We start from the raw sequence: 17,364 nt of genomic DNA, 5'->3' as shown, positions 1-17,364 counted from the left end.
TTTAAATCCAATGATAAGTTTAACTCACACACACACACACACGCACACATACACACATGTATGAGAGCTATAAAAGTAATGCTTTTATCTATAACAAATGGCAGTATGCTTATGTTGGTTGCGCCCGCCCCCCCGCTGCCCCCTTTACTACTACTTATGGGGCAAGTAAGTTTAATTTGTGTCCTCTCTCACAGTTTGTTGCCAGATTTCTTATGGCCAAACCTTTAGTTTATTACTTGGGGTTTTATGCTCGGCTGTTTTAGTATTTGTAGCAGCAGGAGCCAACTAGCACTAACAGTTGCAGCAGCAGTAACCAACAACCCATCCCATCCCTACTAGCCTGGCCAGAATGCTTGCTGTGTGTTGTATCGCAAACTTGCGGACAAGGTCTTGAGCCATGGCTCCATGGCGACTTCAAAAAAATATGAAGCAAAAAAAAATTTGGCAAGAAAACGCAACCAAAAGTTGCTGCAACAGCAGAAAAAAAAACACACACACACACACACAGACACATACAAGTACAATAAAAAGAGTAAGAGCACACCCAAAGGCAAAAAAGCAATAACAAAATATTATTATCAGAATCATTCATCATGTGGCTGCAGGCCATAAATTTTGGGCTAGCTGCGAAATGCAACAACAATAAGTACAACTAAAATAACAACGGCAGCTAACTGTTAATAAATCGCAGTCACAGATAGCAGCCAGCAGCTGCCGGCGCCACAGACAGAGCCGCGCGTTTCAATTCAGCGCGACACCCAAACCCAAACCCCAACCCGCCGCCGCACTTAAACCCTCTTGGGCTTAACCCAACCGAACCGAACACAACCTCAAAAGTTTTGCTTTGGCCAAGTAGTAACTTTGCTAGAGCGAAAGAGGCGTGGCAGGCGCTATAAAGCGTTAACAGCGCCCTCTTCGCTGAAAGTCCATTAAACTGTTACAGTTACTGCCCCCCGCTTAGCTTCACTTTTTTTTTTATTTTTCAAACTTGACTTCGCAATTGGTCCGTTACTTTGGCCAAAAACTCAGCCAAGCTGCAAATTTGCAACATTTCTTTAGCTCCAGCTCCAGTGTCTCATCAAAATCGCATTTAAAAAAGGTTTACAGCTCGCGCGCGTTCTCTCTCTCTCTCTCTCTCTCTCTCGCTGCTTAAAGCTTTAACAGCTACTGTTAAGCTCTCGCTGCTATTTTAATTTCGCTTATGGCATTTACTAAATACACTTTGATCATAATGTCTAATAATTTGATATGTATTTGCGCTGCAATTATATTAAAAATATACTCGTAACTTGCATTGATTAATAATCTTTTATTTGCAAGTCAAGTCAGTCAAAGCATTCATCATCTCTGTCAAATGATAGACGAAAAGAGAGCGAGAGGGGGAGCGTGGGGAGAGCAAAGCTCGCATCAAGTTTATTTCGCATTTCCTTTTCGTTCGTACCAAGCACACGGGCCATTATCATCCATCATCTATCATCATCCGTTCACTTGTCATTTCGGTTCTACTGCTTCTGCTACTCTTTCAATTGGATTGCAATAACTCATCGCCTCTCTCGCTCGCAGACAGACAGAGACACAGTGAGAGAGAGAGAGTCATGCATGTGTATGCGTGTCTTTCAACTACAGATAAGTGTGTTTATGCAAGTTGCACGCTTATTTAATAAATAATTGTTGAGCGTTTAGTGCGTTTGTTACATCAACATGTAAGCTTGGCTGCATATTACATGTATCTGCCATTAATAGCCGCAAGTAGTATGGCAAATATTCTATGGCTGAGCGAAAAAGTAGAGTTGTAACACGTTACAATAAATATAAGATTAATTAGATCAGATGAGACAAAAGTAAAAATTATATATCGATATCACTATCGCATCATTAGCGCTACCAAGTCAAGCTTACAACGAGTCAAGCCGATCACAAAGTAAAAAGCATATATAAACAATTAATATATCTTAGTAGTATCGATCTGGAGCCAAAAGGATAACAACCTTGAGTACAAAATTCAATATTTGATTTAATATTTAATAGATGTAGCTATTTTCAAATGTAAGCTATATAATGCATATTTCTTATAAAATTCTCATAGTATCGATGTTCTCTATCGCACAATTAATACTTTTATAGAGTAAATAAGTAACATGAATTAAATAGATGCCATTAAATAGATGTGCATATGTTCCACTTCTGCTACTTAATATATCTTTAATAATATTGATAGTATCGCTTGTTTCAACTATCGCAACATTAGCAGAGATCTTAAGCGCAAAAATAAATCAAATATTAAATATCCGTATTTTTCAACGTAAACTAAATAATGAATATGTCTTAAATAATATCGATAGTATTGATTCTCTTCACTATGGCAGCGTAAATCTGTATTTGATTAAATACGTATACATAAAATATTTAATACATTTTCTTATCTTCCAAAGTAAGATATATCGATAGTATCGATTAGAACATGAGCTTGGCTTAGTAGAACTTAACGCGAGGCAGGCGCAGCACAAACTAATTTTGTTTCATATTCAGCAGCCACTTTTATAATGAGCACTTTCTTTAAGCATCTGTATTTCTCTCAGTGCATATTACTCTTTGCTTACATGCATGTACTCCTGGCCCAGGTGACCACATGCTGTTCTAGCAGGCAAGCAAACCTTTGGCTGCTGCTGCTGCTCTCAACATGCACACACAGCCAAGCAGAGGCTGGGTGGATGGCTGGCTGGCTGGCTGGCTGGCTCTAACGGTGCAGAGGCAACCGCTGACCACATCATCAAATACGAAATACAAAATGTGAAATGCAAAAGCAACGTAATTGCCACAGCACCACAACGAAGCGATGACCAAAGCCGCCTGCAAACCTCCAAACCAATAAACCAGCACATGTCGATTAGTTGCACATGAATGCAATAGCCAACTCATCATCCCCCAGCTCTCTCTCTCTCTCTGTTGCCCCTACCCCTATTGCTCGCCCCTGGCAATTTTAGCAGTGGGCTGGGAAATAACCGCAGACGAGCTTATTTAAGCCACGTCTTAAGAAGCTTTCGTCTAGGCCACTTTGCTGTGGTCACTAACTTGAAAATGTCCAGTGCTTATAAATTAAATTAATATTGCTTAGTTGAAACAATATTTTGTATTTAAATTGCTTTGCGAACAAATTTATATATAAACAAATTTGTTTTGTTGCCGATTTCTTTATCTAGTTGCCATTAAAAACAAAAGCTACACATAAATAAAATTATAATTTCATAAAGAAACCGTAAATATCTAACAGTATGAGTAAGCTCATGAAATTCACGCTACGATATACACAAAAATATTTGCATAATCATTCGATGTCAATATTTTCCATGCATGAATTAGCTTGAATTTGATTTTAACTGTCAATTATTGCATATTAGACTATTTTACGACACGATAACAAACGCCGACTTTATTGTTTGATTGTGTGCGAGTGTGTGTGTGTGTGCTTTGTTCTTGTTGCTAAGCTTTGAATACTGCAGCGAAAGTTGTGGCATTAAATAAATTCCGGGTTGAGTTTTTATTTTTTGTTGGATTCGAAAGATAAACCAATGTTAATTGGGTCAGCCTGGCAAGGTTCTTAATTAGCGCGTCTATTGTTTAAAATGTAAACAAATTAATTGAAACTATTTTTTATATACATATATATCTGACAATCACAGCGCATTGTAAATTGAGCTCAGCTCCAGCACAGCTTGCCAATTGATATAATGGCTTAAAACTAACAGCTGACGAATGCCATTTTGGGCTAACCGCTAACTGGTATTGTCTGTTGGTTACACTGAGTCCACAAACCGCAACGGAACGTCACCTGGCAACAGATTTCAAATATTTGCGTAACCAGAAGCGCCGCTTGAACTATCTCTCCCCCACCTGAGCTCATTTGCCAGTTTATCTAACGACATATATATACACATATGTACATACATATATATGCTCGTTGATGAGAAGCCGCCGCCGCCGCCTTCACCGCATTCCACGGCTCGGCGGCCATGAATTTTGCATTTGCTCCATACTACAAAAACATATTGATGTACATAAGTATTTTTAGTCGTTTGGGCCAGGTCTGTGATTCATCAAAAGTGCGGCGACAGCTGACAGGCTGACAGGCAAACAGCTACGCATGGAAATGAATTATACAAATAGCTATATACATACATATATATATATATATGTATATATGACAATAGAATATGCCTTGGAGCTTCAGCGGCGACACTCTTGACGTCTGGGGAAACACCTGAGGCGAGTTCGGGAGTCGCATATAAAATAAGCAACATTCATTAGTTGACAAAAAAAATTAAATTGAAAGCCGCAGCTCATGTTTAAAAATATCACTAAGCTCTTTAAAAGTTCAATTGCAAAAGATTAAAACATGAGCGACATACTTTATTTTATACTTATTATAATCAATAAACATTAGCGCATATTCGCGTATTAAACATTTATTTATTTGCTTATCTAAATGCCACATCAAGGTGTCGCAACTTGAGTTCAAAGACCCCACTCGGCACACAATCTGATTGCAAAAGCCGTAACTATTGTGAAAAGAGTTGACAAAGAGCGTTAAGCTTGATGTACATACATATGTATCTGAATAAATTATGTACGCTCTAAGCTCGAGCGATCTCATATTTAAATTAGTATAATTATGCTCTAAGCATGACTATTTTGCTAGTCGAAATCATTAACAGCTGGGTGGTCTACATACACCCATGTACAGCTTTTTTATTGTTGTTATTTTTTTCATTTTTTTTTGTTAATGCAGAACAAATTAATTGCAAATTTGCGTGCGTGCTTGTATCACATTTAAATTGGCATAGAAACAAAAACACAACACGCGCTCATTTCTAGTGTAAATTGATTTCCGGAATCAAGAAATAAAATTTGATCTAAATTGTGTGAACCAGTATATATGTATAGTCATCATATCTATATGCTTTATCTCAAATTCGACACAACGACTAATGCATACTCTTAGCTACATTTTTATCTCAAGTGTTTCATTCACTCTGTATGTAAGCATCTATTTTATGAACTGTGTTTCCGCAATAAATATTTATTGCAATTTTATAGTTTTTTAATGAGTATTAGCACATTGTTGATAGATATAGACATTCATACATACATATATTTTTTTAAGTTTGTATTTCCTCGAGCTTAATTGTGACACATTTAATTTTGTAGCCGCTAGCAACAACAAAAAAAATCTTATTGCTAAATATTTTGTTGAGCAAAAAAAACAGCTGTTCGGTATTCTGTATATTTGTTTTATTTCTATAGATTTTTTGTGTTAAACAAAAATTAAAAGCATTCGCATTCAGCTTGTGTGCTGTGCCCCTTTTTTTGTTTATTTATTTTTCAATAAATGTCTTTAGCACTGTTACTAAAAATTTAAGAAAAATAATTGGATCAGCTGTGTATTGTATTTATGTTCTAAGAATATTTTTTGCTGACAGCATTTTTATATTTATTTTATTTGCAACAGGGGTACAAAATAATTATAACATTTTTTTCATTTAATTTATGTCATTAGATGATGAAAAATGTCTAATTTGTTTTCAGACAATTTTGTAATTGCAATTTCAAAAAATTGCTTACCTCGAATACAGTTTCCAACCCTGCTGACAGCCCACATTTAATTTATATCTGAAATCGCATCTACTTTAATTAATTTTCAACCAATACAATAATCGTTCTTATAAGAAAGCTTGGGTAGCAACAAGCACACACTTACACATACACATGCAATGCATGAGCAAACCATGTGTACTATATAACATGCACATACATAGTCATGTATAATGCTAGGTATGATACATCTGATTATCGGCAATTCTCTTACTTCAAAGTCATGACGCGAACACGCCAAGCCTATATCACTTACATATGTACCACTCATATCAATGTACATATTATACGTTTGTACATAGTAATGCTTTTGGCTTGTTGCCGTTGTACTTGCCAAAATTATGATAAAATTATGAGACTCTTTCTTAGAAAGAACATAAAAACAAAAGCCAAAGCAATAGCAATAGCATTTGTACAATCTTCATTACATACATACATGCACACGTTTGTATACATGTGAGGCGTACATACGTCAGGCCTGTCACTAGCACGCTCTCCCCCTCTCGGTGGGGCTCGCAAAGTTGTCGTTGCTTTTGAAGATGACGAGCGGTCGTTGCCAGACGTTCTGGCTCGCCCGAGCGGGTTAATTGCGAGTGCGATTGGGGGCGGCAGCGGCGACGGCAGCAATTAAGGTGTGGGGCGACATTGAACGAGCAGAAGCAACAATACTGCCAAAGCGAGTAATAAAGAAATAAAAAAAGTGCTCGCGAGCGAGAGAATTCCAATCGCAGCTGTATGATAACGTAGTCGTCATCGTTTATTACGCAGGCAATTTTAATTTATGCAAAAAACATGCACAATCAAAAGCACACACACACACACATTGGCAAGTTCACCTCGTTCACAAGCACTGCAGCTCTATGAAGCTGAAGCTCTCGCGCTCTCTTCTCTAACTCTCTCGCTCTCAATCTTCGCTTGGCACGTTTCGAAATTATTGTTGCCAACGCGCGCGCTCACTTATGTAAACTTTACTCATTTGCGCTCTCTCAATGTCTCTCGTTACAGCAGCAGCAGCAGCAGCAGCACAGCAGCACTACAACGACAGCAGCGAAAAGCTACAACGGGTGAGAGTGGTGGGCGATCTGCACTTTTTTTTCAGTAAGCTATTGACAGTTGACAACGCAAGACGTGCGCACAGTGGTGAATATCAACGACGGCAACGCGTCGCTGCTGCTGTCGACGGCAGTCGATGAACGCGAAACGCATATAAAAATACTATCAAAACACAAACAGCAACAAACTAAACTAATTTGCATATTAAAAGAGTGAAACAATAGCAACAACAAGTGAATCAAAATAAAATGCAACGCACCAATATAGAGTTTGAACGTCAACGTCATTTGGCCAATTGGCTAGTGAAGAGCAGTCCGCATATGGCTGCTGCAGCAGCGGGCGCAGCAGCAGCAGCAACAGCAACAACAACAGGAACACCCATTAATGCAGTTAACGCTAGCGCTGGAGCAGCGTCAGCGCAAACTGCGCCTGGCAACAGCGTAGTTGCAGCCTGTAACGGTAAGTAACAGCAGCAGCAGCAGCCAACAATGGCAAATAGCAATAGCAATAGGGTTGGTTTGTTTCCGTGTTTGAGTGCAAATATAAAAGATGTGCCATACATAAAAGTACATGCATGCAAAAATGTATGTATGCATGTGTGTGTGCATATGTTTGTTTGTGTGAGTGTATACAAATTTCGATTGAATGCAAAAGCTAAAAGCAGCGACGGCGCGCGTCGCTCGCTTCGCGTAATTTGTACGAAAACGTGACGACAACGCAACGCAATGCGCGCTCCCCACTATCTCCGCTCTCCCCATTATACACCCGCACACATACACACCGCACCCCGTTAGTTTGTATGTGTGTGTAAGCACTTGGCACAGTTGTTGTTGCAATTGATATTTCACAAAAGATAAGCGCAATTTCAAAACGAACAGTTTTACTCTCCTGCTCTCTAACTCTTCTGCACGCGCGCTCTCTCTCTCTCTGCCTCTCTTTGTATTTGCTGTTATATTTGTACAATGATTTTGCTGTGATTTCGCCTTAGCCTTACGCCCCAGTTGTCTGTCCAGCCTGTTGCTGTTTATACTATGCACAAACACACACATGCATACATCATGCACGTATAATTTGTATGCATGTATATTTATTAAGTATAAAAAAAAGTAAAGCTAAATGTGCGCAATTAAAGTGAGTAATAGCCCCACCGACCCATAAAGTAACTACAACAACTGACATCAGACTCAAAGTCAGACAATGGGCAGCAATCGAACAATACGCAATCAAATTCAACATATTAAATTTTAATTGTTTTGCATGTTTTTTAGCCCAATGACATTATGCTTAAATATGAAAAGTAAACATGTACATATGTATGTGTGTGCGTACTTGACTTAGTAATAAACTCTATATATAGAGCAATAAAGTCAAGTAATTCATTCGATTTTAGCGACAGCTTTTGTGCATTTACAGTGACATATAAACCAATCCATTGACACAAGGAAATACACTACACTGCCAGCTAATTAACAATTGCAAAACGAAAACAATAAAAAATCATTTTTGCATAAAATTTAATTTCCGAATGCAAAAAGTAACTTGATGCCGCTTAAAGTTCGTATTTAATCACCGAGTTGTGAAATTTACGCTTTATTCATGCTACGTCATAATACAAAAGTTTATCAAGTATATATTTATGATTGCTTCTAAAAGTTCATTCACATTAATTGATATAATAATGGAAATATTAATTTCAGAACGATGTTCATTACGATAAGCGTTGAAATTTACAATTGACAGTACATTAAATTTTATGTGCAGTAAAAAACAAACATTTCTAGCTTTTAGCAACAATGCACATTTATTAAAGTCAATCAAAGCGTTTGTTTGTATTAGTTTGGCTCACAATTTGCTGCACCATTAGCAATGTCATCAATATAAGATTTGCAACAAAGCGCATGTTGCAATTTACGTAGGTTGGTGCAAATAGAGATATATGAACTTATATTATTCGTTTGTTTATAAATAAAATAGACACATGCTTCGTTACAGCAGTGCATTAATAAATTAAATGCAATAAAAAAAAGTAAAGCGCTACATATTTGTAGATTTAAAAAATAAGCTGAAGCAGCACATTGCAAATCTTAGTATATATAAATATATATATTTTAAATTTATTTGCTAATTAAATCACTTTATTTATTTTTGAACAATAATGTGAAATAAGTACTGATTGATTAAGTATTAAGCTGTGATAATATTGTTATCAAATATGATTTCGATTATCAGTAAATTTGCAATGCAATTCGCTGCAATTTGTTCCACTGTGCAAGTGGCGCAAGTTGAAAATTAACTGCGCTTAGCAACAAGCTTTGAATTTTCAACTGTGTTTGCCTTACATTCGCATTTACTTACGTGTGTGTGTGTGTCTGCATTGTGGAAAATCCCACACGCAGACAGGCGACAATTATTTATATAATATATTAATGCATACATATATATAAAAAAAAAAATGTAATTATACACAGAGACTATAATGCACTCCGCCTACTTTACACTTGTACTTTGTATATATATATCTGAGACTATATCTATATCTTTTTACAGGTGCCGCAGCTGTTGGTGCACATCACGTCATGCCGGAGGCGCGCAAGCCCAAACTGCGTCGCTTTAACTCCCACGAAACCAGCAGCAATATGTTCTCCGTTGCGGACTTTGAGAACGCGCGTCTGGCGCGGCGCAATGAGATTGAGCTGAAGCAGCGCATGGCCAGAAGGCAACGCAATAGCGCCAATGGCAGCTACGGCTTGGGCAGCTACGCCTGTCCCAGCAGCAATGGCTACAGCGGCTTCTGTGGCGGACTCAATGGCAGCGGGGATTACTCCACAGGTGATAGCAAATGCAGCAGCAGCAGTGAGGTGAGTAGCTGGAGTTATCAACTTGCAGAGCAGCTCTAAATTATTTTATTTTTGCTTACAGGAACCATTGCCCGCTGAGGTTTTCCTCGAGCGTTACTTGTTGCCACGTGTGGCACGCATTTTGCACTCGAACATAAGCAAAAGCTCCAATGAAACGCTGCAGTCAAGCTCATCACATGGCTCCTCCACAGCTGCCAGCAGCAGCAGCTCAGTGGGTTTGAAGCCAGTGCAAACGAACGATAATACAGGCACTGGCACCACGGGCACTTCTTCATCCAGCGGCGGCAGCAACGCTCACAATACAACGCACAACTCGGCTGGACATGATGAGCTCTTCTTGCTCTACAGGATGGTGCGACAGCGTCAGATCTATCATGGCTACAATGCCAAGTCGCAGGCATCGCAGCGCAAGAAGGTGGTGCTGATACCCCAGGAGTTTCCAGGTGATGATTCATCATGCGACTAGCAGCTAAGCTGACTCAATCTAGTGCGCGACCTTCAGACTAGAATGCATAATTTTTTGTTATCACAACGTAGCGTAGTTTCTTTTTATGGCTTAATGAATCAGCCACTAAGCAGACCTTGCAAAGACCTTAAGCAAAAGTATGCTTGGAAACATAGGCGGAAGCATTATTTTTAAATTAATTTAATTCAAATTTGTAGCACAAGCTATGAGGGAAACCCAATTGAAATAGTTTTTAGCCAAGTTAATTTATATGCAAAGAGTTCTTATGAAGTTTAAACAGCTAATTTCTTTAGTTGACGCACTCTAAGCTCATTATAAATTAGCACACAGTTTTGTAAATTGAATACCCATAGACTATGTATAAATTATTAATTACTTCTGCTTTTTGGTTAGTTAACTTAATACAACGTTTTCAGTTTAGCAATAGAATTTAAAGCAGTTGCGTAATGGCCGTAGCTAAAAGCATTTAAGTGCAGCAGCAGCGCACTCATGACTAATTCATGCCCCATGCTCAAATAATCAACTAATTTTGGTAGTTACTAACGCGTTTAAGCATTTTACTGGGCCACAAGTCTATACAACGCTCGTATATGGTGGCAGCTTCGAATTCATTTTCGTTGCGGTTTGCTAATATGCGTGACAGTGTGTCAAAGTGTCAGACATGACTTACTGACTGACTGTAAGTTACAGTAGAATAATCACAACAATTGCTCATCCACGATTATGTAAACTTTTTGGTTGGGCTTGCAGTCTCGGCCCGGCCCATTGTGTTTCGACTCGATGTGAAAAGTCACAGACACTTGTAGCCAAGGCGCCGACTGCTGAACTAATCCAATGCAACTAAAATATAAAAATACAAATTATGTAACAGTTAGTTGCTGACAGAGGCCGAAAATAAATGCTAAGAATTATATAAATTAGATAATTACATGCATTTAAGACATTTTTGAATACTTAAAGTGCTTGCAAATTGCTGTAGGAAAAATAGTTTTGAAAATATTACAAATTCAAATTTAAGCTGTAAATTTTGCGCAGATCATGGAAGTATTAGAAGAAATACTATTTTATGTATTTTCCAAATTCTTTTTATTTAATGTAAACGCAGACTACCATAAATTTAGATAATTTTCTATAAAGTTAATTATATATATATTTTTAGTTGTATACTATATTATTAGTACCCTTGGAAAATGATTATAACTTAATCTGCTGAGGTAGAGCTTTTAACAATTAGTTATTTTTTGAAAAATATCTCTAAAACTCTTAACTAAAACCAAATTTTGAAAATATTCAATAGACCCATTCTGATTACAAAAATTCCACAAATTTAAATAATTTTCTTTTTGTCGAATTTCTTTATTAGTATTTGCATTATTATAGATTATCACTGAGGAAGAGCCCTTAACAATTTTTCCAAAATTCTTAATTTAAATTTAGCTTTGAATAATTTACATTTATTTCTATTAAATATTGCACAATTTTTAAACAATTCTCTCTTTTTTTTTCTTAGGCTACTTTTCGCTGCTGAACGAGAAGGGAATGCCCACGGCGACGCAGTATAATTCACTGATGCAGCTGGTGCGTGAACGTGTCTACAAGTTCGCCTCGGTGGACAACATGGCAGCGTTTAGCGAGTCGACGAACAGTCCCAGCAGCACTAGTCCCAGTCACGAGGGTTGCCTGCCCGCGAGCAAGAGTCGTCCGCAGTACGTGAAGACGACGGCGCGGGGCGGACAAGTGTTTCGTCTGCTCGCAGTCTTTGAGGATGGCAAGCAGGAGCAGCAACATGGACTCAATCAGTCGAGCTTGAGCAGCAACAACAGCAAATCACAGCTGGGCAGGGAGAAGGAAAAGGGACGCTATGCGCAGCTGTTGAATGAGCAGCGTCAAGTGCTCTACGTGCCGCTCTCGACCAAAGGCAAGTTCTATGAGATTGAGCCTGGGATACCGCAGCTGCTGCAGAAGCTTGGAGATGCGCAGCGCAAGATGCATCCGGAGTGTGTGCATCGTCTGGGAGCGCTGATGACTGCAGCGAAGCAATTACCATTGATGCTGCGCTATATAACGGGACCGGCGGGCGCAGAGATTCCCGATCAGCTGTGCATTACCCAAGTGACAAAGGAGGATGTGATCATAGCCTGTCCCATTGAGGAGCTGGATGCGCAGCCTCAGCAGCTGCAGCTGCGCAAGCTTTACCTAAATCCCGATATGCAGCTGCTCAAGTGTCTGCTGGGCTTTGAGTCGGAGCAGCGCATGCTGGCGAATGCCCAAGTGCAGAATATGCTGAAGTTCTGTCAGTTCAACTGCGATCAGTTTCTGAAGCAGGTGGAGGTGGAGCTGCTGCAGCGCCAGGAACGCTCGGGCAGCAAAACACGCGAGGGTTTGAAGATCTTGAAGCCGCTGCATTTGCCCAAGCTGCTGCGACGCGAGAAGAGCAGCATGGCAGCCACATCTGCGCATGAGAAAGAGGATTCGATTATATTCCTCAGCAAGAACGACTTGGAGCAGCTGGAGGCCAGCAGAGAGATTTCACCGCAGAGCACCAATCGCATTACCGAACGCATGAAGGTGTTCCAAACAACCAAAAAGAAATGGTTCCGCAAGCAGCAGCAGCAGCAGCAACAACAGCAGCAGGAGGACAAGCTGCCCACGGAGGAGCTGCAGCTGGACGTGCAGGCCAAGCGCATGAGCATGGAACGCTATACGGACATGTCCAAGCTGCTGCAGCAACGCTTTGGTAATCAGCAGGAGCAGCTGCAGCTGCATCCAGCAGCTCCGGATACGCAGTCGCTGCACAGCGAAACGGAAACCACCAACTTGACCAACAGTCTGGAGCACAACTCCATGCCCAAATCGTTGGATACGCTGCTCCAAAAGTCGATGTCGCTGCAGGATATTGAGCTGCTGAATGGCAAGCGTCAGCAGCAGCGTCCGGATCTGCTGGCCGCCACTGAATCGGATGCTATAAGCGAGGCTGGCAATGAGCTGGAGGATGTGGAGAATCAAACGCCGCCGCCGCAGTCGTTTATTACCGAAAAGCTTTACAATGAGTTTCATGTCAAGACGCGTCAGTATAGCAAATCCTCCAGCAGTTTGCATCAGCTGCGTCACTTCTCGTTGCCACAAAAGATGCAACTGCATGATGCGGAGCGTGAGGAGAAGCGTCAAGTGAAGTTGCAGCAGCAGCAGCAGCACACTAAGGATTTCCAGCTGGGTGAGCCCATTACAGGACGACGCGCTGCTGGCGGCGTCTCGCTGCTGGGTGGACTAATGACGCCCATGCCCACAGCGCTGTACATTGAGGATGACTTGCCGTACTCGAGCGTGCGTGATTCGCTTGTGATAAGCAGCCAAGGCAGCGTGGAGCAGCAGCCGGCGCAGCTGATGCCCACAGCGCTGCTCGAGGATGACACCAAGGAGAATATCTATGCGGAAATATGCGGCAGCTACAGACCTGCCACAGCTGCTGCTGCTGCGTCAGCTTCAGTTTCAGTTGAGGACGATGATGATGGTGACTATGCCTCACTCAAGTATCAACATCAACCCAATGGACCGCAGTCCATCAGTCGTGTGGAGATTAACCACTGCACGCCCGCCAATAGCGCCATTAGCTATCACACCGTCTACCTGGGGGCGGAACCTCTGGGTGAGCGTCATGCAGTCGCCAAAGCAGCCGCTTCGGCTCAGCATATAACCACCGTGGAGCTGGCGGGTGAGGATAACATATACAACACGCTCAAATGATGATTCATGTGATTTCGGCGACGTCGTTTAGCCGGCGCCAAGGGGCTATTTTGAATATATATCTATGTATTTTTTCTTTAATTTTAATTTAACATTAAGACGAAAGGCGAACAAAGCTCTAAATGCTTTAAAGGATTCAGCTTAAAACATATTTTAGTTAAACTTGCAAGCAAAGTTGATCGATCAGTCAACTCACAAGAACAATATAACGACTTTATATACATTATAAAAAAAAATTAATAAATTTGATAGACTGTAGTTTTAGCTTATATTGGGGTCGTGGTTACAATACCCAACAAAAAAAAAAAAACAAAACAAAAACAAAAGAAATATGAATTACAACAAATGACAACTCAAATTGTAATATTATTGTTAAAGCAAAGAATAATGAAGACAAGCAATTTGTATTGTATATAGGCTAAAAACACACACACATACACACTTGAAGACCATATGCATACACATATACGCATATACAAGCAACTGAATATTTGAAATTTGCAATATTATACAAAATGTATACTTAACATACGTTTATACACATTTCGATTTAAATAATAATTACTATAATTAATAAATTGTAGAAATCTTAGCGGCAACCTAAGGTATTACTAGCTTGTAGGCAATCAAACAAAATCAAGTCAAATCAAATCATAAGCGCGGTATACATTATATACATATACATATATATATATACTTATACTTATATATACTTAGTTATAAAAATCAAAAAGCAACACACACAATACTTATATTATTGTAAAATAGCTTGAAATTTTTTAGGACTAGCTATATATGGTCCAAACTTTTACAAGATCTCTCATATATATTCGTCGCTCTGTTTATATTTCTTAATATACAATATTTTTTGTTTATAAACAAACCGCAGACACTAAAAGTAAAGCATGTCTGTTAAACAATAATAATAATAATAATGTTTTTTTTTAATCTTGTCCGCTAGCACATTCACTTTTAAGTTTTTTAAAGTCACAATTAATAAGCCATATATTAAAGTCTAGTTAACTTGCTAACATATTGAAATAGTATCTATATTAATATCTAGTCCCTAAACTCTAGACATGCTCAGCTTTATGTCTTTTTCGGCTTGCACGAAAATATTTTCAATTCTATTTGATTCTCGAGTATTTACTATCAAAAAAAAAAAAACAAACAAAAAAAAACTGTAGCCAGAATTTATTAATTTTTATTTGAAATTTTTAGTGTGTAGTGAACTTCAATAAAATACATACATATATATTTTTTGTAAGATTTGTTATCAACAGTTAATACAAGATCTGCAAATGAAATGATTTTTGTTAAATTTATTTCTTTCTTTCTCTCTCTTTCTGTTAATTTTTCAGTTCAGTTTAAAGGTAATTATGATAAAAGTGCAACTACAATCAAGTTGAAGCATAAGTATATAGTATATAATTTATTGTATATTTTTAAACAATAAATAGTTAAGTGACAGTGAAAAGCGAAACCCTGTAAAAAACTAAAGCAATACTCACAAAAAAGCTATGATACTAGTTGTAAAAGTTTATGAACAAATGCAAACAGTAATTTGGATGCGTTTACACATATAACATTTCGTAGTAGAGTGTGATAGTAGCTAAGTAAACAAAACAAAACAAAACAATTAATTAAGCAGTATCGAAAAATCTCATTTAAAAATAATGCGCAAAAAAAAAACAAAGAGCGTAGCACTTCCAACTGCTAAAATTCACGAAACTATGTATAACTCTAATAACAAATTATATTTGAATGTGTGTAGAAAGTTGAATTTCCATTTCATAGCGTTTTTGTAGACACTTAAGTCAGGCTTCACTGTAGCGCAAGGGTGATACAAAAGTGTGTGGAAAGTGAGTTGACTAGCGTTAAGATCTGTATCTATATAAGCAACAACTACCCGCCAGCATATAAATTGGTGTGATAATTAAATGTAAACAGAAACACAAAAACAAAAACAAAAACAAACAAATAATTAAATACATGTAGTTAAACGCAGTTTTGAATTTGCTTTTAGAGCACCACAATTTATATTCAAAATATATATAACTAAGCCATATAGTAGTTAAAAAAAACAAACACACACACACACACATAAACACAAAAATCAAATAATTCGATAACTTTGCTTTAATGTGAACATACAATACATACATATGTCATCTAATATTTAATGTTAGCTACAAAAACACATTTTTTGATTCGAAAGATAATGAAAATGATAATGAAAATCGTCATATAAGCAGCGCTAAGCAATTTTCAGGGATTTTAAAAACAAATGGAAAATGGCACAACACATTTTGTAAGCTAATGTTTTTGGAATTGTATAAATTCCAAAATAAAACAAACAAATAAAAAACAAAGCGCCCTAAATGCCGCCCGTAGGCCTTTTGAAGCAAGTTGTAAGTCTAAGATGCAAGATCAAAGTTGATGAATGAGACTCATAAACATTTTTAAATGCATAACAATTATTAAACAATAGTATCCAAGCCTCAAAGTAAACTATTGTGTGCTGTAATAAGTTTGAGCATATGTTGCTAACTTTTAACTTGAATATTCTTTTGCATACCATTCTTATTACAGCACAGACACACTCACACACACAGATACACACGTACACACACTTACATAATATTTGTATGTTTAAGTATTCATGTTTTTGGTGTCTATGTTAATCCCTAGAAATGACAATTAATCAATTAGTATTCAAATGCAACACACACAAGTAGAACTTTATATCTATGTCATGCCCACTTGAAAATTTTTAACTGAAAAGCAAACTCACGCATACAAGCACACACACACACACACACACGCATGTATGTGTATGTGTATACTAAATGTATGAATTTATGTACTTGAAGCAATTTTGAATGAATGTTTCGAAGCTAAAGCAAAGGTATTCACAATTTTGTGTCCGACTTATTGAACTGATTGCATACATATAGCATATGATGATGTTTGAACGATGAAGGAGATATTGAGATATTGAAGATTTATAAGGATTATGCCATTGATGCTTAGAGCTCTCTTGGCCAGACTGAAATGCGAATAAAAAATTTAAAATTGAATTGTTTGGTAATGGGTACACACATAACAAAAGAAAAAAAATTACTGATACTGATATTGATATTATTGTTGTAGTAGCTCTTTTTATATAACTTATCTTACAAAAGCAACACACAAAATTTAACTAAATAAAATGATAAATGTCAAAAGTCCCCGTTTTAAGCAGCTTGACTGAAAATCCCGTTTCAACTCTCAACAATTGCGAGCATTCAACCCTATAGAGAAACGAGGCCTCCAATCAACTCAGCAAATTTCTATTCTACGTTATATAAATAGATAAAATGGTAAAACAAATCTTTGGCAAGACTAAAATCTCTCAAAAATACAAAATTGAAATAAATGAATATGGTAAAAAAGGAAAATATAAATGCAATGCAAATGTCTTTTATTTATAACTCTGGCTCAATATGAATAATAGGAGTTATTATTGGTAGAGCCAAACTAACAAAATGTAAATTAGCTCGAGCACGATGTCCTTTATCCAACTGATATTTCCATTCGCTTGACACTAATCTT

At 37.9% G+C, this 17,364-nt stretch overlaps 1 protein-coding gene across 1 annotated transcript in view; it reads left to right on the top strand.

The window, feature by feature from the left end:
- Window positions 1–14,066, top strand: part of LOC108608091 — a 45,066-nt gene extending 31,000 nt beyond the window's left edge. Inside the window, exons 3-6 of the mRNA XM_033294977.1 lie at window positions 6,655–7,161; window positions 9,250–9,560; window positions 9,622–10,003; window positions 11,537–14,066. Coding sequence (XP_033150868.1) covers window positions 6,951–7,161; window positions 9,250–9,560; window positions 9,622–10,003; window positions 11,537–13,770 — 3,138 coding nt within the window. The 5' untranslated portion in view covers window positions 6,655–6,950 and the 3' untranslated portion in view covers window positions 13,771–14,066. The remainder of the gene's footprint in view (window positions 1–6,654; window positions 7,162–9,249; window positions 9,561–9,621; window positions 10,004–11,536) is intronic.
- Window positions 14,067–17,364: the final 3,298 nt, after the last annotated feature.

Source organism: Drosophila busckii, chromosome 2L (genome assembly GCF_011750605.1).
Source record: "Drosophila busckii strain San Diego stock center, stock number 13000-0081.31 chromosome 2L, ASM1175060v1, whole genome shotgun sequence".
Classification (NCBI taxonomy): Eukaryota; Metazoa; Arthropoda; class Insecta; order Diptera; family Drosophilidae; genus Drosophila; species Drosophila busckii.
This window is presented reverse-complemented; position numbering and strand designations above follow the sequence as displayed.